This window comes from Haplochromis burtoni, unplaced genomic scaffold (genome assembly GCF_018398535.1).
Source record: "Haplochromis burtoni strain Fernald_Lab_line unplaced genomic scaffold, NCSU_Asbu1 Contig_308, whole genome shotgun sequence".
NCBI classification, from domain to species: Eukaryota; Metazoa; Chordata; class Actinopteri; order Cichliformes; family Cichlidae; genus Haplochromis; species Haplochromis burtoni.
In genome coordinates, this window is record NW_024582669.1 from 312,437 (window position 1) to 334,771 (window position 22,335).

At 39.4% G+C, this 22,335-nt stretch overlaps 1 protein-coding gene across 1 annotated transcript in view; it reads left to right on the forward strand.

Annotated features, from left to right (window-relative positions):
- Positions 1-9,328, forward strand: part of LOC102312683 (ras-related protein Rab-26) — a 153,728-nt gene extending 144,400 nt beyond the window's left edge. Inside the window, exons 6-8 of the mRNA XM_005941767.3 lie at positions 628-684; positions 1,413-1,489; positions 5,447-9,328. Coding sequence (XP_005941829.3) covers positions 628-684; positions 1,413-1,489; positions 5,447-5,549 — 237 coding nt within the window. The 3' untranslated portion in view covers positions 5,550-9,328. The remainder of the gene's footprint in view (positions 1-627; positions 685-1,412; positions 1,490-5,446) is intronic.
- Positions 9,329-22,335: the final 13,007 nt, after the last annotated feature.

The window sequence follows — 22,335 nt, forward strand, 5'->3', positions numbered from 1 at the left end:
AAGACAGAACTCAAAGAAACCAAAAACTAGACAGTATAAATAATATCATAAACTCAAAAACCCTGGGTCGACGACCCAGGCATCCTAACAAGTATCTAATTGCTCAGTAACATACTTGCTGTAGACTTAGTTTTTAGACTGTAAATTCCACTTTTATCAGCTGTATTTACAGTAATAGCATTTTCTGTAAACCCTAGAATAACTAAGCTAGCAGAAAGCTAGCTACTAGCCAATACTGAAAGTCGAATATTATATATTAAATAGCCATGAAGTTGCTAAAAAATAAAAGAATATAATGTAAATAAAAGCTTTATGTTCAAAGACGTGTATTCACACAAATAATAAACCTAATTTTTCTTCCAGTTAGGTAATTGTGTTCTCATACCGACTTGCTAATATGGTAACTAGATTAGCAGAGCTAATGAAATAGCAACAGTCCTAAAAAAATTGTGCTTGTTATAGAGTTGCTAGCTCAAGCATCTAAAACGAGGAGGGTCACAGTCTCTTTATTTTTTTATGCTTATTAAAAAACATATTTTGTCATTAGGACCAACTACACTAAAGACACTGTGAGAAGAATATAAGTGACAGTTTCTGATTCTGTGCTGTCTGTCCCATATGTTCTAGGCTGACGTGACACATGACAGGGTGGTGAAGCGAGAAGAGGGGGAGAAACTGGCAAAGGTGAGCTTTCTATAACACAAACTTGTGCCTATACACATAGCACACATAACGTTTGACACATGTAACAAGAATAAAAAATACTTACTATACTTAATCCGCTCATGCAGCAAAGTTGACCCTGAAATTCTCTCCTACCCCCACCCCGTATGGCTTGTGTGTCTTGATTAGTGTGTGCAATTATGTATTCATACAGGCACATAATGTTGTTATTGTTTGGAATAAATGACGGGGGATTGCTAACTTAATTTTCCAGGCCGTTTCGCTCAGATAAGCTCTGAGAGGCATGTTAGAGAAGGCTAAATATGAAGTGGTATGGAGTAGTGTGGCAGACGCACAGCAGCTGTCAAGGTAACAAACTCAGCAGGAATATTGAGATATTCACACGTACACGGAATGAGATTGCTTCACCTGGGAGCATCTCTCATCGACCACATTCTGCGTTCTCGCTCTTTTTCCAAATTACAACAAAATGACAAGAAAATTAGTTTTGAAAGCCAGGAACCTCAGTAGCCATCACAAGTATTTTTGAAATATTAGTATTGATCATCAACCCTCTCATCCCTCCCCAGGTGTCATAAACCCCTCGGCACGAATATACTTCCAATCTTAAATTAATCATAAGTCTAATTTTTCTGCAATTTAGGTCGTTATGTCCTCACAGTAAAAGACAGACAAGTGGCATGGCCACACACACACACACACCTGAAAAGATATTTTTCTGTATGCAGGAATTTGGAGTGCCGTTTATGGAGACAAGTGCAAAATCTGGACTGAATGTCGAGCTGGCGTTCACTGCTGTGGCCAGGTGAGTCTCAGCACAACAGCACAAATATTAAATCTCAGAGGGAGATTAGATGTGATCATAAAGCAAGCATATGCAACTTAAGGAGTAACGTTTGCTCATTTGACTACACTAAGTGGTTTTCCATTATAAGTTTTACCCAAATTTTGGCTGATTTAGAAAGCATTTGCTGTGTAACTGATGTTACTGAGTTTGACTTTTTCCAGACTGATCTTAATAGCACCAAGTTTAGCTCCAATTCTACCCAAAGCACTTAGACCTTTTAGACCCAGGATTTTTTTTAATGCAAGCGAGTAAGGCCTTTTGTTGTATCACTTCCCACCTGATTCTAAAGATGGACAAAAATGATTTATTTATGAAAAGGAGACACCTTTTTAACATCACATGTCAGTGTTTGACCATACAAGAAAATACTACAGTCTGCCAAGTGCCATTTATTCTTAAAAGCAAACAGCTTTTTCATGTAAAGAAAGGAACATGATTTAAGTCATACGTTAGAAATTGGGCAATTGAGACTATGGTTGAAAAGACGTGAGCAGTATCAGCAAAATTGATTCAAAATGCCTGAAATACTAAACGTAAAGTAAATGCAATACAAGCTACTGCTAAGATTGATCACAGTATAACTAAATTGGTAAAACGACTGAAATAAAAGGGCACTCCTTCTACTCTTATTGAGCAATCATGATCAGTTTTTCAAACTGACTGATTGAAATTAAACACGATCATGTTTTTTGGCCAATCAGGTACAGTGTTACAGTCTTTAGTGTTAAAGGCCGTCCCTACAAATTAGGGTAAGATAAATTTGCACCTGTAAAGTATCAAAATGAATTGCTTAAAGTTGGATCGTGGGACTAGTTAGCTAACTAATTTATGATTAGCAGCTGTAATTCAGAGGTTTCCAAATTACAGGTCAGCATAATCTATCGTCATCCCCAGAGTGTAAGCACATATACTGTCCCTGGGGTGGCTGTAGCTCAGGAGGTAGAGCAGGTCATCTACTGGTCAGAAGGTTAGTGGTTGGAGTAGAAAAGTGCTATATAAGAATCAGTCCATTTAACAATCCACAGGGCTTTACTTGATCAGTATTTTGTTGGGTTCCAGCTTTGATTCGAGTCCAGCTGTGGTGATATTAGTTGATTGTACATGACTTGGTATCCTGTGTATATAAGATCCCATAGATGGATGTCAGAGCGCAAACCTAAGTCATCAAGTCCGAGGAATTCTCTGTACAAACCTGAGACAGGATTGCATTGAGGCACCGATTTTGGGAATGGTATCAAAACATTTCTGCAACGCTAAAGGTCCCAATGAGCACAATGGCCTCTATTTTTCGTAAATGGAAGAAGTTTGGAAGTTTCATATAGGGCATTAATGTTAGAAAATATGGAACAAGTGAAACACTGTTTTTACAGCCTGGCTCCAAATCTGCAACGTAAATATGGAGACTAACACATTTTACAAAGATTAGGTTTTATTTTAAATTATATAATATGTTAGCTAACATAGTTGGTTCCACTTAGACAAAGACTGGTGCGCCTCCTCAAAAGCCTGCAAACAGCTGAACGCTCTTGCACTGCCACTGCAAAGAGAATAGGGATGCAGAGGGTGTAAGGCTGATAATGCTTTCTGGATGCACTGCATCCCAAAAAGAACGCAGTTCTTAAGTTAAAGGGGGGTCCAGCCCAGTACTAGGATGATGTAACTAATGAAACAGGCAGGGAATGTATGGTGAGTGAATTTGTATAATTAGTACTATTTGGGATAATATCAATGGAAGATTCAAAATGAATTGCTGTCATGCAGTGTACATCTGGACAGATGTATCCACAAGAAGCACTGCCGGACAAATGTTGCTCATTTGTTTTATGAACACATTTTCATGCTATATTTGGAACTAGAAAGCTAAAAAAAGAAATATCTAAGATAAAGCGTTTAGACACAGATACAAATGACATATTCATCTATAAGATCAGATATAACATGAGTGTCTTTTCTCTTAACATGAACTTTAATAGAAATAAAAACGTTGGCAATAGTATTTTGATTGTGTTTCTGACAAATGTGTGGTGTCGGACAGTGTGTGGGAGCTGTTTCACACTTATAGTCTTGTTATGGTAACAGACTGGCAGAGAGGGCTGATGCCAAGAATAGAGTAGCACAGTCTGGCACACAATCACACTGCAAACAGAATATGAAATTAAATATTTTCCCGTTGTTGTCTTCCAGCTCATGTGAACACCTTCTCGGTTTTTTCATCCCTCTGCTTCTCTCGTCTCTCTCCGAACCCCTCCGTCATCGCTGACTCACCTCATCTCTCATCTCTGCCCTATGTTTTTATTTGTTCCACTCCAGTGAGCCTTTACTTGCACAAAACACAAATTCAAAAGGCAATGAAACCAGGTAACCAAACAGTACATGTTTGGCATTGAGACAGAGTGCAGGAGTGACGTCGACAAATGACCCACTGACAGAAGTGATCTATAGGTTTTCATATAACATTTTTTGTTTTTGTTATTTATGGCAAAGGCTCCTTCAGCTCTTTTTATTAGTATTACCTAGAGGGGCTCCTCAAGTCACTAATCTGATCTATATTTTTTTTTGTTGGTTTTGTTTCTTTGGAAAGTCAAAAAACGGTAGAGAAATGACACTTGGTGGTCATCTGTAATTCAGTGTTTATGGCATGGCATTTAATAAGAAAACAGTTGTATTTATATAGGGTCAAATCACAATAACAGTTGCCTCAGGGAGCTGGACTGCTAATCTGGCCATTTCCCAGTGGGTCAATGTGCTTGTAGGTCGATGGGTCAATATAATTCTTATTTTATGCTTTGCCGATTATACAGGCCCGCTTGAAGTGCCGCTGCGCACTGGGCCTACCAGCACAGACAGCAGCCCATTGGTTCATGTTTTTCAACTGGCGCTGGATTGTCCAATCAAAACTTTTAATGCAATTTGCCTCACGTAACTATGGAAGCCCGTTTCCGCCACAAAAAAAAGTATCCCTAACTCGAAATTTCGACTTATTAACTCAAAATTTTGAGAAAAGTAACTCGAATTTTGAGTTAGCTCTGCCAATCAGTCATCTACATGAATGATGTCATTTCCTTGTTACCCAGAAACTGGAGCCCTCAGCTACAAATGCTACAGCTAAGCTACCAGTATTACAGCCAGTCATGAATGCACAAATGTTCAGCGTGGCTTCACAAATGATGAAATCCCTGTGTTATTAGCTGAATCACATGGCGTTACTATCAGCAAACGTACTCTCGAAAGCCCCAATTTGTTGCGATCCGGTTTTGAGTGTCCATTCCTCTGCGCCGTATCCTTCCGGGTAATAAGAAAAGGACATCATTCACATAGATTACTGATTGGCAGAGCTAACTCAAAATTTCGACTTATTAACTCGAAATTTCGAGTTATGGATACTTTATTTTGTGTGTGTGGCAGAAACTCTGCACCTTGTGGAGCAGAGCTTAGTGAGGAAGAAGCGGTTGATAAAGATGGACAAATAAAAGTGAAATGATGGAGCTGAAAAGCTGAGAGAGAATAACAAAGAAACTAGAAATAGATGCAGCCTAATGTCTTCAAATTAACCAGCACAGCCAACAGTAGTACCAGCAACAACTACTAACAAGCCCTTGCAATCACAGGAGGCTCCTGTTGCTAGAACTAGTCGTGAAGAGGTTCATCAGATATTTTTTCTGGATGAGGTGTTGTTGGCCAGATACTTGAACAGAGTGAAACCACCTCTGTGTAATCCCTAAAACATGAGCGCAGTGCTCCAAAGCAGGAACATGGGCTCTGTGGGAGTCAGGGTAGAGCATTATTCAGGGGTGAAGAAGAAAAGAAAAGAGAACAAAATGAATTTATATATATATGAAAATTAGGTTTACTGCACTTTAACCACTTTCAGTGCCTGTTTAGTTCTATAAGAGTCTTTATGTCTCTCTGTGTCAGGGAACTGAAGCACAGGACCATGAAGGAACCCGATGAGCCAAAGTTTCAGCTGCAGGAGTACGTCGACAAAGAAATGAGGACCGCTGGCTGCTGCCGCTCATAGACCACATCCTACTTGTGTGTGTGTGCGTGTGTGTGTGTGTGTGTGTGCGTGTGTGTGTATTTGTGCAAGAGAGAGAGAAAGACAGCAGGTGCACTCTCTTACACTATGTAATAAGTCTGAGTTGGTGTACCTGGAAATGGCCTGAAATTCTCAATGTTTATATTTCTCTGCGGCCAATACGCTCTCTCTCCCGACCCACCTTCCCTCTGCGACTGTGAATGTAATATAATTCCTGTCTCCAAGCTTGCACATACACATGCATGTCTGCGCACAGACGCTATGTTTGTAATCCCGTTTAATCCATTCTGTGCCAGTTTCCATGAGTGATGTAAATATTTAAATGTAATTTTAATTTTGTGCTCTGGAAGCTTTGTTGTTTATAGATGCCTGTCTTATTAAAAGAAACTCTACAGATGTAACAAGGCTGAATATTAAATCAGTCTGACTAGAATAACAGAAACCAATTTGTACAAACCGCCATTGCACATAATGTAAGCTGTCATTCTGCACTACAGTACATGCTGTTTATGTACAGGATACCATATAATAACGGTTTTAATAACACTGATGTGTCTGTGACCCACTCGAGCTAGCGACCTTTTGTACACAGTTTGATGTTAGAACTGTGTGATATATTTCTAACATGACTAAATCTCCAGCAGTGATCAATGTATACAATAACACAATCAGCAAAGGACAGCAGACCTACAATGGGAAATGTATCTTCCTGAGAAATGATGGAGTTGTTCCAGAAAAATCATTTTCTAGATGTTGCTCTGTTTTCAGGAAATTAAAGAAAAGGACAAACGCTTTTTACAACAAAAAACAACTGCATTTGTGTGAAGTCTGCTGTTAACCTGCATAGCAAAAAGAAAACATTACAAAAAACAGTTGAATATTGGGTGTGAAAAGCGTATTTGCCATCGCATATTTCTTCCCCAAACCTTGAACGGGACCTTACACATATAGTTTTGTGCAAAAGCCTTGATGCACCACTCAATTCTTTACATTTTGTTAGGAAAATGTGAAACAGCTGCAGTGATTTATTGAAATGTGTGCAAAGATACATGGAAATATCAACACATAAGGCAAAAACAGAGTTTTTGAAATTCCCAGCAGCATATTTGATATGACTCTCTTTCTTGTAATTTCTTTAAATAATCTTCTCTAATAGTTCTTCAGGTTTTTTTTGAAGGACAAATGTTGGCTGCCTTTTGTTCCCACATTGATGATCCCATATTGCTTCAGTGATGTTGAGATCCGGGATCTAGGGAGGCCTGTCCATGACTGATAGCATTCAACTGTGTGTTGTTCTGTCCCAGTATGCCTTTACTGCTCAAAAACGAAGCTGTTGCCAATCAGACACTTTCCAGATGAAGTAGCACATGATTGTGGTACTTTTCTTTATTCTTAACTCATAATTCCACCAGTTTTAACAAGGACAGCATCAAGCAATGCAATTGTACCTCTATCCTGACCTCCATAAGTATTGATAATGAAGTTTCAATTTTGGATTATGTCTCCTTAAAACCCATTGCCAGTCCTTTAAATCGACTTCTTTACAGCCACCCTGTTTCTACTAGTGAGTGTAAGTAAGTGCCTGAAGATACAATTTAAAATGAGTTATTTGCTAAGCAATGTCTGTTATATGTAGACAAAACACTAATTGATCCCTTGAGTTTTGGTGCCTTTTTGTTTCTTTATCTCTGATTCATAGGTCAGTGTTGGGTGGCTTAACAAACCAAAAAACAGAATTTGTCAGAAAATTGCCAATTACAAGGATGGGACTGAAAATGAGTGAACAAGCAGCCAATGTCCAGAAAAAAATTGGAAATACATTTTGAAACCCGGTTGCTCAAGAACATTTAAAGAAGTGGAAACAAAATATAAAGAAATGAGGAGTGTTTTGTAAAGCTACTGTAAGAACATCTATGAATTAAAATGTAGAGATCTGGAATTGGTCCCGTGTAACTCAGACTCCTCTCATGGAGTTTTATGTATCTTTGTATCATATGTCCAGGTCTTCATCAAGCAAAGGAAATGATCACAGCGATTGACCCAACTTAAAAACAATATATAGATTTTGATGTTTCATTCTATTTATTTATGAAAAACTTAATGTGTGGTTGAAAGTTTTAAACAGAGATTTTCTTTAGTGAGCCTTTCTGATTAGAAGATGCATATCGCTGTTGAGAGAAAAGGTTTTCATTGCGCGTATTTTTTTCCACAAAAACACAACATCATGGGGCCAGATATATAACACTGAATACTCATGACTAAAGCTGTTTGTATGCACAAAGGAAGGTTAGGGAAAATGTGCACATTCTTTTTTTTGTCAAATATATAAAACTGTGTTGTTGTTGTTGTTTTTCTTTCTCTTTTTTTGGTTTATTAAAGCTCAATTTTTGCCATTCCTATTTTTACCAATTAGTGGAAGTACACACTCCCTTGTTATGGTATCATTACAACATGAGCAAACAAGAACCACAGCTTCACTCGGTATATAACTGGGAAGGTTATTGGAGAGCGGGAGAAAGGGAAATGTGTAATTGTTGATCTCAGGTTCATGATCAGGAGAAAAACTAGTAAGGAAAGAAGCAGTGGAGGCTACTAACTATATAAATTCAAAGAAAAACACCATGGCAGAAATGCTGTACTACAAGGGCATCAGTTCTTGCAAGAAAAACACATTTATATGCAGAGCCACATCTTTTTATAGCTCCGACAATTACCATAAGTAATAAAAAAAGGCTTGGTAAAATTTAGTGCACATCAAATTATTGTCACTGAAGTCTATGAGTAGCGAACTGTTGTGTTATGTGTTAAGTTTCCCTGACCTTTTTCCCACACTATCACGTGGGGCTCCGCTCTAATACAAACCATACCACTTTATGTGTGGCGAAAACCGTATACGTGTTTTTTAATGCACACATTCTGTTTATACATCCAGCCCCTGGTTTCATTTTACCACAGTGCGCAAAATTTTCAAAGCAAAATGAACTTACAGCAGAGTCGTATAATCTAGAACAGTGAACCACAGGGGGGCGTTTAAATCTTCGATGACAGCTTGCTTACGTTTTTTTCTATTTTCTCTGCAGTTATTGGTAGAAAGCCATTATTTTTCCAGGTGTTTTATCAAAGATGGTTTCATACAGATTTCTGCCAATGTTGTAAACTCTATCAACTAGTACTATAAAGCATAAGTAAGGATTTTACAGTGAAGTACACATTTTTAGAATGAATCAGTTCTCATAAATTTATTGTTAACTTGTAATCTGTATACTGTATCTTAACTGAGGTTATTTGTATTGTATCGATCTTTTGTGTTGACTAATAAAGAATCTATCATAAAAATGAATGCATTTTTGTGGATCTTTAGCTCCATCATCTGGTACTAACCTGTGATTACATTTGCTGTAACCAACTGTTTTTACCTACACTGTGATGGACCGAGTTGAAAAACAGGAGGAGCCCAGGAATTATTAGAAAAATATAGTTTCCATTTATTTAACCCCCAAAAATTATATTTACAAGACTAATAAATGTTGAGCTCATAAAAGAGGTCAAAGAAACAAAACTGAACTCCGGCAACGACTGCAACCTTAACAAACCAACTGACTGCCCAAACATACATAATTGACCTAAACATGAAATGACATACAAGGGTATATATAATGGCTGATCAGACCATTGTGACACATGAGGGGTAACAAACAAACACAATCATAAATCACAAACGATGCAGTACAATCTGGTTTGTTAATAAACTAAACACTAAAGAACAAAATCAAAAAGCCCCATTAAACCCTAAACTCAAATATTTAATTAAATACAAATACTTTGTTTTTAAAGTAAAGAAAACACACATTCCCCCCTTTAGCAGGAAGTGGTGGTGTGGTCCAATTATCTTCCTTTGTATTTAATGGTTTCAAACCCTGGCTGCCATCTTTTGTCCAGCAACTCCCAGGGATGATGGCAGGTAAGAAATAAAAAGACAAAAGTTAGTCAGAAAGCAAAGAAATTAAGTAGTATGAATACATAAGTAAACTAAATGTGCGCGCTTACAAATAGAACAAATGTATCCAAACCAATCAATAAAGTTATTGGCAACTAAAATGTATGACTATGTTCAAATGAAGAATGAAAATACAAAAGTTACCAACTTTAGAGTGTGGCCACGGGTTTGGCCATCACATACACCAAGGAGGTTGTGTTTTTGGTAGCATTTTGTGTATTTGTGCGGGTTTTGTTTTGAATTAATTCTGGTAAAACGCTGTAGGGGTGTAGTGAGGGTGTTAACCATCCATTAAAAATTGGCTTACATCCACCAAAGTCTTTAAGGTAAACTTATTGATTTATTGGTGAAAAAAAAATGACAAAAAATAAGGATTACAGTTTACATCCAAATATCATGTCATATTTGACCTCTGACCTCACTGTTACATTTCCCATCGGCCTTTCTCATAATTTGCCTGCATATTTTTCAGGCTAGAATGAAGGTCAGTGAAGGTCCTCATTTAAAGAGTTATCTTTTTTATATTGAGGTTACACAACAGAAGTGATTAAATATTTCACAAACAAGGTTGTGAATACATTTAAGGTAGGGGTGTCCAACTCCAGGCAGGGCTGGACTGGCCATCGGGCATTTGCCCGCTGGGCCACTCGTGATTTTTTGTTTTTATGGGCCGATGGGGTTTTATTTCTTTTCTTTTTTTAACGGTATAAATGAATGGTGGTTGATTGGCCAGTTGGTCATGAGCAACTCTGGGCTGGACCAATTACAGCCGAGGTCGAACTTTAAAGTTGAGATGAAAACGCGATTTGTCCTGTTCCTCTTCAGCTAGAAAGTTGCTAGTTATATCATGAAATTGATCAATGATCAGCTGATCGGCTTCTCTCTGCACCAGAAAGAGGAAACCAGCGGATGTCGCGCTAAACAACAGCAGCACGTTTAAGCTTGATCAGCTGTTGTTAGAATTTATTTAATATTAATTTCTAGTATCAGCTGATGTTTGCTGGAGCCACAGCTGTAAAGCTGCTGGTCATGATGTCGGTTTGGTTATCTGGTGAGAGGGAAACATGAAGATGAAACCAGGAGATGTCCTTACTGGATCATCAGAGCTGAACAGGTGATGGAGAAACAGGTTTACCTTTTAGGTGACATGAATGAGTTGAAGGGAAGTTATGAACTGTTTCTGAGAGACAAATAACACCAGGATCCTTTTTTAGGTAGCTGACAGCTGGTAACTGTGCAGGGGCGGGTCTAGCAAAGTTTTGCCAGGGGGCCAGGTAGGGCATTAACAGGGAAAGGGGGCACAAAGAAATACTTTTCTTTCTTATTCTCATTTAAAATGTCTAGCTTTTAAAAAATAATTATCTGAATCACAACCAAAGTTTTTATCTGATGTAAAATGTATAGAAATCCATTACTGTATTCAGTAAATATTAAGTCTAGTGTAACTTATATTATTCTTTCCTTTGGGAAGGTACCACCTGTGCAGTCTGCAATTCTGTTAAATAAACATGTTGAATCTATTTAATTACTGGAGAAAAATAATAGATTTCTGTGCATTTGTTTTATACGTGCATTAAATTAAAATCGGTTTTGTCAATTAAGCATCTTGAGGCAGAGGGTGGGGGAGTAGTTCCCTATTTTTTTTCTTTTCTTTTTTTGCTGGGAGTTGGCAAGCCTATTAGTTAGGTATATGTAATTATAAATTAGGTTGTTTTATATTTTTGCTAAGTACTGTTTAGAATACCAGAATAGGGAGGATGGTGTAGGTTTAAGTTTATTATAAAGACCCTATGGCTTTTCCTATAATACCATGGTGGGCCGGTCACTAGTCAAAATGCCCGGGCTGATTTTTTGTCCCAGTCCAGCCCTGACTCCAGGCCTCAAGGGCCAGTGTCCTGCAGGTTTTAGATCCCACCCTTGGTCATCTAAACTCAATCAAATGATGAATTCATTACCAGACCTCTGGAGAACTTCATGACATGTTGAGGAGGTCATTTAATCATTTAAATCAGCTGTGTTGGATCAAGGACACATCTAAAACCTGCAGTACACCGGCCCTTGAGACCTTGAGTTAGACGCCCCTGATTTAAGGCAATGTTTTGAGATTCTTTGCAACAGGTGAATTTTTTTTTAGCTGTTCATGATTTATTTCAGTTCAAACAAATGCAGTTTTAAGGATTAAAGGGCATAGACTTTAGTTTAAAGATGGGTTTAGTTTCCAGGGCTGAAAAGTGAAGCCAGTGTGCAATTTATGGTTTCAGCTTGGTGATGCTCAGGGAAACAATCAGTTGGAGACACCACAGCAGTGTCTTCTCATGCTTAATGTATGCTACTGTGGTTGTGTCTGTTTGTGGAAGTATTTGCCTGCGGAGAAGGGTTTTCCCAACATGGCAAATGTACTCCCACGCAGTCTACCAAATTCCCAACGGCACGACGCTCCATGCTACAATGGTCTCAATTACGTCACAGTGAGGCAACGAAGTCTGTCCCAATTTGAAGGCTCCTCCAAATACGGCCCACAAATGCGGCCTCATTTTCCCCGGATTTAAAGGATGGGTCGGGTGTATCGTTCATGGTCCAGCTGATTTTTTTTCTTTCTGGGTGTCTAGTATAACGGGAAATGGACCCAGTTAGCAGATGATGCTGATACACACAAGCTGCAGTGAAAAGGTTTTTCTATAGTGGGAAAAACCCAACAATACAGCAACAACAATGGGTCAGAAAAGCGAACTGACAAAAGAGACTCGGGCAATCTATAAAGAGGGAGAGGAACAACAGTCATCGAACGGCATAAGATAAATGGAAGTAGGGTTAAGTATACGAAAGGGTGATTTAACTACAGACTCGAGCAGAGTTTTGGAAGCTGGTGGCTGAGGCAGGGCTAGGCACAGGTAGATGATTAAGCAGGCGTGCTGGGTGGCTTGATCTGGGTGAGGTGTCCTGGGTGAGGATGGAATGCAGGCGAGGCAGGCTGGCGTGGATGGTGGGTGGTATGGGCTGATAAGCTGGTAGGTGAGCTAGCAGGAAGCAGATGAGAATTCCAGTGAACGCTTTAATCACTGTAATCACTACGGCTGAGACAATAATTCAACGATGAATTACTCATTCCTTAAGTACCCTGACTGATGACACTAAATGATCCGCAGGTGTGGGGGAAACTCCAAATGCCAGTGCCATGCCCACCTATTCCAAGAAATGAAAGAAAACGGGAAAACAGAGCCCCAGCAATCCCGACTCCTAACCCACGACAAAGCAGCGGTAGAAACTTTGGCAAATGATACCAACATTTTTAAGTTATTTTCGCGATAGTGAGATTTAAATGTTCATGTACGTTCATGTTCATTTCGCTTAAAGTAAGCATGTAAGCACAGTCCCATTCTTTTTTTAGATTAGCTTTTTTAGAATTCACACAGTTGAATATTAAATGTGGTGCAAAGGTCAACTAGAACAGCGGTCCCCAGCCTTTTTTGCACAACGGACCGGTTTATGTCCAACAATATTTGCAAGGCCTTTAAGGTCCATAACACAGGGGAAAAGACCCAGGGAAACAGAGTTGTCGATAAAAACAATTAAAAAGTAAGGCTAAAAAAAGCCTTACTTTTTAAACCATAAATTTCCTGTTTTACTTTGAAGGTCCGTGTCTCAGGTCAGTGTGTTCTGTTTTGCTTCCTCTCTGCCTCGTCGTGTTTGATTAGTGTCAGCCATTTCCTCGCGTGTGTATTTATATGGTGTGCTTCCCTTAGGTAGTCTGCATTTCTCCTGTGTGTCATTCATACTTGCCAACCTTGAGACCTCAGAATTAGGGAGTCAAAGGGGCTGTTGGGGGGGAGTGGTATACATATACATATATATATATACAAAAAAACTTGAATTTTACAATGTTTATTTATCAGATAAAATAAGTTAAATGTCACTGTTATTATTGGCTGGCCAGAAACAGTGGGGGTGTCCAAATTCAGAGGCTGCATCCACCGGCACAAACTGCTCTGTACATGAGTGAAGGCCTTCGCTGTCTAAGTGGGCCGGGTCCTCCGAAAGCCGGGTAGGCCGGAAGTGAGCGACTGTGAAATTGGACGGTCTAGCCTTCAGAATTACATCACGAGCCCTCTCGGTGGAATGAAACTGCCATCGGCTCCTTGCTGTCTAAAATATAACCGGAAGCTGGTGTAAATTCTGGACCGTCTCACTCTTCTGTTTAATCAGTTTTCTGTTTGACGTTTATTCAGCTGTGTGAAAACCCTGGAGGAACCCACCCGAGGGATTAATAAAGTTAAATTTAATCTAATCTAATAACTGTAATCTCAGCCAAACCGATTTACTCATGAACAAATAAAGCACTGAAAAAAGCCAAACACATGTTTAAGTTATCAAAGAAGTCACTTTGATAACTTAAACATGTGTTTGGCTTTATATATCATGTTTAACCTGAGTAGTGAAAGACCGCGGGGGCTTGAAAACGATGTCCTGGGAGTTTGCTGTTCTCGTCAGCTCAGCTTTTTGAAGTGTACACAGCTACATTCTTGCCTGAAAATATGTTAAAAGTTTATTTTGCGACCCAGAAAGTAATAAGTAATAAACCAAGTAGCTGCCGCCATAGTTGGAAACTGGAATTGGCTCGGCTGCGCTATGAATTCTGCGATATGGTTTTTCAGTTTTGTTGTCCCGGTGGAACAGCAGGAAAAGTTTGGGAGAATGGTAGCTCCGGGAGATTTTCGGCAGGGGCACTAAAATTCGGGATTCAAAAAAATGACAGAAAAATCGGGAGGGTTGGCATGTATGGTGTCATTCCCTCTGTGTCACAGGTTTCCTAGTTACAGATTAGTTCTCCCATTTTAGGTTTTGTTTGTTCTTTTCTAGTTGTCCCCGCTGTTTATTTGCAACTTCAAATAAAGACATCTACATCCATCTCTATTGTCTGCGTTTTGGGTCTACTGCTCTTTAATCTCCACACAATGACACCTGTGCCTTTAGGATTGCAAGTATCCAGGGTCAGGCAGCTCATTGCTGCTACATAGCCCTGGATGTTAGGACAGAGAGCTTTTACCAGGACTCCAGTCCTGATTGGCTCCATCAATGAGGTTCCCAGGGATCAGTTCCGCAGTGGGAAACCAAGAGCACGATGAGGAAAAGCAGAAGGCTGAGGACCAGTTGAAAAAATCAAAAGTAAGAGAAAAGGGGACAGGGGAGATGAAGTACGTGACTTGATTAGAGAAGAGGGATTCGGAGGGAAATGGGTGAAAGAAGAGCAGAGGAAGCACGAGAGTGACTGGACAGGCTATTTGGCTGCATTTTATTTGCATTATTTTTTCCAAGTACATAAACCAAAAAAATAAAGATTTTACGTAAGAAAGAACACCATTGAAGAAATCTGGATGAAAATATTATTTTATCTCCTTTCCAGTCTGGTTTTAGGATATTGCACAGAGCTGTAACTGCTTCCCTAAAAGTTCTCAATTACGTCTATGAAGCCCGGGACACAAAGAACTGCTGTGCAGCTCTTGTTATTGACCTATCAAAAGCCTTTGGCACTGTTGACCATGGTATTTTATGTCAGAGATTCATGGAAATAGGCCTTTCAGACCAAGCAGTTGACTGGTTCTATAATTAACTTTCGGACTGTCAGCAGTGCATGCAGCTCAGTGGTCTCTCTTCCAGTTTTTTAAATCTCACTAATGGAGTGCCACAGGGTTCTGTCCTGGGGCCTACTTTATTTACGTCAATGGTGCGGGACAAAATCTTTTCTTTCTTTACTCAAAATTCTACAAACAACACCCCATAATGAAAATATAAAAAGGTTTTCTTGAAATTCTTGCAAATTGATGAAAAATAAAAAACAAAAATAGAACATTTGCCTAAGTATTTACACCCTTTGCTCAATACTTTCTTGAAAAACCGTTGGCAGCAAGTACAGTCAAGTCATTTTGAGTATAATGTCACAAGCTTAGCACACCCATTTTTCAGCAGTTTCTCCCATCTTCTTTGCAGAACCTCTTAAGCTATCAAACTGCCATCTCTTCAGTGATGTTCAGTCGGGTTTAAGTCTTAACCCTTGCCTACTGTCTGAATATTTTACAGGAAAGGGGGGAAAAAGGGAGACTTGGATCCATCATTAAAAGATCACAAAAACCTCGGTTGATGGAGGCCACTGTGCCCACTGGGACCTTCAATGCTGCAGAAATTTTTCTGTACCCTTCTCCAGACCTGTGCCTTGAAACAATCCTGCTTCGGATGGCTACAGACATTTCCTTGATCTTCATGACTTGGGTTGTGCCAACTATGAGAGCTTGAGACCTGTATTTGTAAAGCGCTTCACTAGTCCCTAAGGACCCCAAAGCACTTTACACATCCAGTCATCCACCCATTCACACACACAAGCTACATTGTAGCCACAGCCACCCTGGGGCGCACTGACACAGGCGAGGCTGCCGGACACTGGCGCCACCGGGCCCTCTGACCACCACCACCACCAGTAGGCAACGGGTGGAGTGTCTTGCCCAAGGACTCAACGACCGAGACTGTCGGAGCCGGGGCTCAAACCACCAATCTTCCGATTACAAAGCCAACTTCCAACTCTTGAGCCACAATCGCCCCGCCATGTGTTGGCCTTTCCAAATCATATCCAATCAACTGAATTTACCACAGGTGGACTTCACCTTGTAGAAACATCTGACAGATGATCAATGAGAACAAGATGCACATGAGCTCAATTTGAGTGTAAGGGCAAAGGCTTTGAATACTTCTTTTTGTTTGAATAACTTTGTAGGAATGTCTGGCATGTATTTCAAGCTGTGAATACATAGCTTACCATATGTAGTTCCTCACCCAGTAAAGGGTTAAAGATGCCTTGCACTTCGTTCTGGTTAATCTCTGATGCTGCTGTCGACACTGATGATGGAGACAATATTAATATACATTGTGTTCTGTTTACTTTTGCCTAAATCAAGTGTTCTCTCCTGCTGTTACAGTGTCCTTAGTCGCAGGTGGAAAATAGGTTTCCATGCATACGTGATCGGCACTGTTTGGTCAGACAGGCTGTGACTCACACTCTGGCTAATAGTTATTACAATTTCTTAAAAGCATCCAAGTCTGGAACACTATGACAAGGACACACAGAAATATTTTCCCCCCTTCGCTCGTGTTTACTAGATGCGGGGGTGCTTGAAGATGAGCCACTTGAAGCGTGTTGCCCTGACAATATGACCTAAAAAAGTTTTGCCTCATACTATGTCAAGTTGAAATGACCTTAACAAGATAATCTGACTGGCAGGCTTATCTCATAATCATAATAATGTGGTTATTATCTAAAATGGAACCTCTATTAAACAAAAGGATAAAACAGAACATCTACACATCTTGACACCCAACAACATGAACAAGTGTTCAATAATTACAAACTGATTACGTCTTGATGCATTCTCATAATTAAGATTAAGGAACTGACCTCCCAGCCCATTGTTCCTTCAGTGGGCTGGTTTCAGTCATTATGCAAACATACTGTTTTTAAGATCGGGGAAACCTGCAGTCAGCTGAGACTGAAGAAGTCACTTGGATGAGTGACTAAACGTTTCTCCCACAAAACGCTACGTCCAGATGAACAGAATCAACTTTTGGATACAAACTGATTAGTTCACGTATACAACTTTTCATGTAATAAACAAGTAGAACTCAAAGGACATTAGGAATTAAAGCATTAAGGTGTTTTCTTGGTCAAAACCTTCAAAACTCTAAAAAAGAAAAAAAAGAAAAAAGGAAATATCTTGCAAAGCCTGGCTTTGCAGGTGTTAACAAGGTGGAGCACGTTGCAATGCATGTTTTGGTCAGCAGGGGTCGCACTTGTACCACAGATTTGCTCAGTAGACACAATCATCTTGTATATTACATCGCACAGCCTGTATGTGCACGTTTTTTAGCTGGCAGTAACTCTGACCAACCCTGCACCAAATCACTCTGTTTCTGTCATTTGATAATCGTAATGAAGACCAGCATTTTAGAACAACAACTAAAATGTGACCTGCATTATTTTCTGATGCAATCACCTTTTTCTGTTTGTTTTGACTGGAATTTAAGACCAGTGCCACTTCTGTAGTAATTTGAGCAAATCTACAGCTACAGCCAGAAGCTATTTTAGTGATAGAGTTCTGCATTAGTCTTTTTATCTAAGGCTAACAAGCTTGGTAAGCAGGGGGAAGCAAAAAACTGTGATTGCATAACATGGATATAGGTATTTGCTAATTAGTCCTATATAAGTGCTAAGTAATTCAGTTCAATTCAATTTTATTTATACAGCGCCATATCACAACAATAGTCGCCTCAAGGTGCTTTATATTATAAGGTAGGCCCTACAATAATGCATACATGAGCAAGCACTTCGGCGACAGCGGGAAGGAAAAACTCCCTTTTAACAGGAAGAAACCTCCAGCAGAACCAGGCTCAGGGAGGGGCGGGGCCATCTGCTGCGACCGGCTGGGGTGAGAGATGGTATATAAGTTATATAAGTAAGTATAGTGTAAGTAAGCTATAGTAGTACATTATTTATTTGTGCTGACATATTTCTTTCATTCACTACAACACGTACTTTATCTTGTAGAAAAACAGAGACGTACTGTTAAAAAAATGCATTTCTTTTTCTTATATTAGGCCCACAATATAAAACGAGTTCAGCATACCTGCTTTAAACCTTTGAAAAAAATGTTAAAATGGTCACTTAAACTATAATATATGTACAACTGCAATAAGTTGTACTGGCAAACTGCTACAGGCTGTAAATGTTCATTTCTGCTGTAAAGTGTTAAATTTAAAAACAGCTCCAGTAATGGCCGTGCAAACGTGAAACTAATACCTGAAGTGTTTTTGTTTATTCATTTTTAGCTTAAAAGTAGATAAGAATATGAATAGTTGTTGATTTCTCAGGTTATGGGCTTCTAGGATGCTCACGTGTGTCACATCAAAGTCTCTTATAGTCTACCACTCTAACAATGCTTTACATTTCTAAAGATTTTTTCCATTTCTTCCAGCTTAAATTGATTCACCATTTTTATTTCCATACATGGAAAAAAAAAGAGTAGCAATCACAAGACAAAGGATGTTTCCAGAGGAGGTCATGCTGTCTGAATGTGTGTAAATATGTGCAATGGTGTGAATAAGTAAACAATAGAGAGTCATAGTCTACCCACTTGCTAACAGAGCGCCTCATATGACTTAGTGAAGGCCATCTGTTACACCGGTTGCTCCCTGTATCATTAGCCTTAGCTGAGGGCATCATAACCCCGATGGCTCTTCTGTAGTGGTCAGTGCCTCAGTGTGTGCGCTCTCATCCTCCACTAGTTGCCAAGCAGTTCATTCTACTGTGCTAAAGTGACCAGGATCCCCAAACAAAGCCATGTGGTGTGTGTATATATGTGTAGAAATGCTGGAAAAAAAGAGAGGAAGAAAGAAAGACTACTGAGTACACTACGGTGTGCTTTTCTGAATTATACCTTCTCAGAGAGGCCGTGATAGTTTGGAGCAATAACGCTGCATCTGTTAAACCACCAGACAAAGTCTGAGATACATTTAGGATGAGACAGTGTGCGGGGGAGGGGTTTTTGTTCTTATTGTCTGGATTTTGATGCTTCGGTCTGTCTCCTTGGAATAAACTCTCTGAACTCACCAGTTACAGAAATTTTAATAATACTAATAATGAAAGTGACTTTGAAGATTAAATGCACTCAAACCCGGGTTCGTCTCCATTTTTATCCTCCTGCTGACATTTTTTTTGTGAACCTTAACTTACACTGTTATTTGTTGAGTCACTAGGTTGATCTAAACCTTAAAAGTAACAAAAATCTTTAGATATTTAAAGGTGCATTTTTAATTAGCTTATAGCTGTAATCACTGTACCGTGAGTGAATTATTTTTAACATCTGTTACAGTCCTGTTAACCTTGGATCAGGTATATATCAGTTTAACTGGAGTGGACTGAATTTGAATGGGATTTACTGATTGGAGTGGAGCAATCAAACAGTGCTGTACGGAGTACAGAGTGTCGACATATTGTCAACACTTCCTAGGTCCCCGTATCACACTGGACATCCTTACATGTCATTTTTTCAGTTGGCTTGTTTATTTGAACCCCAATCGCAATGTTCACAAAAAGGCAGAAATCAAAAGAATTCACAAGCGGGAAACAAATCATGATCTCCTGAGTGTTGTAATTTTCACATTAACCAACCCCATCTGCATACTGGACTTTGTAGTTCTGGTACTAGAATCAGATCGACTTGGATTAGATTATTCTGAAATAGTCTGAGTTTAGATTAGTTTAAATTTACTTTTCAGGAACATTGTTTTTGAATTTTTTGCTTCTTTTTTTGTACAATCAAACAAAAAATACTCATCTCCTCAGAGAAAGGATGCATTGCACCAGATTTAGCTGATAGCCAGTTTCCGTCTGCTAGTCCTTCGAATAACAAAGAGCATGCAAAATAAGCAATAATCAAAATTATAATAATACAAATGCAGTTAGCTATTGGAATAAGATAAAAACACCAGTAAAAAAAATATTGCAGAACACTTAGACAAGGTCCAAATCCCATTTATCCAAACTTTTAAGTTAGTAACTGTTGGATGGTTAATGTTGGCAAATCTCAGATTTCAATATCCACCTTATAACACCTAATGAAAAAGAGTGGAAATATATGGTTTTCAACTATATTCACAATATGATGTAAAATGAGAATGTCCAGTCGTTATCAGCCATTTCCACTTGTGTCTGTTCATAACCCACAATGTATCTTTTAGAGGTAGAAATCACCAGACACCCTACAATACGATATTATTGCAATTTTTTGCTGATTGTGTCCTCAAAATTAAACTTTGTCAGTACCTGTTTTATGCCATAAGATTTTGTTTTTGTGTAAAATGAGATTTTGCAAGCACACCAACACTGTCATTAAAACCTGCCATAAATGTCAGCATAAGATGAAGTCAGTCTGATGCCAGTCTGCAACTGAATGGGGTCAAGTTGGCAATTACATGCAATCTGTTTCTGATAGTACAGCAATTAACAGATAATGAAAATCGCATGTCCTTTGCTGTCTAAAAATTCTAAAAATTCTAATTTAACAGAAATTCAAATGTGGCTTTTAAATTTGCCTTCCTGTGCTATAAGTATATAACCATTACTACCAACTGGCAGCCAGTTGAGTCAAGTCCCTGTTAAGTTGTGCTCACTGACAAATGGCCTGTATTTATATAGCGCTTTACTAGTCCCTAAGGACCCCAAAGCGCTTTACATATCCAGTCATCCACCTATTCACACACTGGTGATGGCAAGCTACATTGTAGCCACAGCCACCCTGGGGCGCACTGACACAGGCGAGGCTGCCGGACACTGGCGCCACCGGGCCCTCTGACCACCACCAGTAGGCAACGGGTGAAGTGTCTTGCCCAAGGACACAACAACCGAGACTGTCCGATCCGGGGCTCGAACCGGCAACCTTCCGATTACAAGGCGAACTCCCAACTCTTGAGCCACAATCGCCCCAAAGATCATTTAGACTGATGGCAACATGCTGGTGATCTGTCTGCGTTTATGAATCAGACAACATTTTTGCAAATCTTCAGCAACCTCTCTGAGAGTGACTGCACTCGGTCTTAAGTCAGACTGTGACTCAAGCTCAAGCTCTGACAACTATTTAGTCACCAGGAGTTACAGTCATTCAACTGTGTGTGTGTGTGTGTGTGTGTGTGTGTGTGTGTGTGTGTGTGTGTGTGAAGGGTTGATGTCTGATTTTCACTTGACTACTGATCCATTACCTTCCTCTGAATTAGGAGATAGCTTTGAAAAGCTGACTGTGTCCAGTGTTGGATCATTTGTCAGTTGAGCCGATTTAATTAAAGTTCGCTCAAATAATGTTATCTGTATCAATAATGTAATCCATGTAAAATATCACAATACAATGGTGTATTGATCCCCCCCCACACACACACACACCACACACACACACACACACACACAGCGCGTGGTTTTCACTTTCGCTTTCACCTGCTCCTCAGGTTTAGGCGCTATAAAAAGTCTGTTTGGTTACAGCCATTTAATAAAGGCACTTGTTTATGTTTAAGCAATAACTACATGTTAACATTAGGAAATGATGTTGGCTTAGGTTAAATTATTCCCCTTCATAGCTGCAAGCTTTGTCCAACTCATGCTGCCAAAGGTAACTTTGTACGTAACTAAAACATGCTAGCAGCTCTGACAATAGCCTGAAATGTCAGTGATGGAGAGGATGGAGATACCAAATTCTTTTGTCATTACTACAGTGCAGGATTTTTCTGGCCCTTCTGTTGTGACAGTGACTCTGACCTTCTGAAAAAAAAAATTCATAATGTTGCTGATGTGATAAGTGTCTCACAGTATTGAACGCACTTTCTCCTTCTAGGAAACTACCAGGGTCATTGAAACAATTTACATTCGATATATCAATACTGGAAATACACACTTCCTTAATCGTTACCAGCATGTGACAGTAATGTGGGTGATTAAGCTATCATTCATTACAGCAAATGGAGCACTGCTAGCTCTGTGTGTGTGTGCACATGTATGTGCACGTGCTTGTGCGTGACTGTTATGGAGACAACCAGCTTTCCACCCAGGCAGTCCCATTAAGATAAGGCTCCTGTCCACTCAGCCGGAAGAACATCAACAAACAGCAAGGAAAACCTTTTGCTGTGACACACACACACACACACACACACACACACACACACACACACACACACACACACACACAC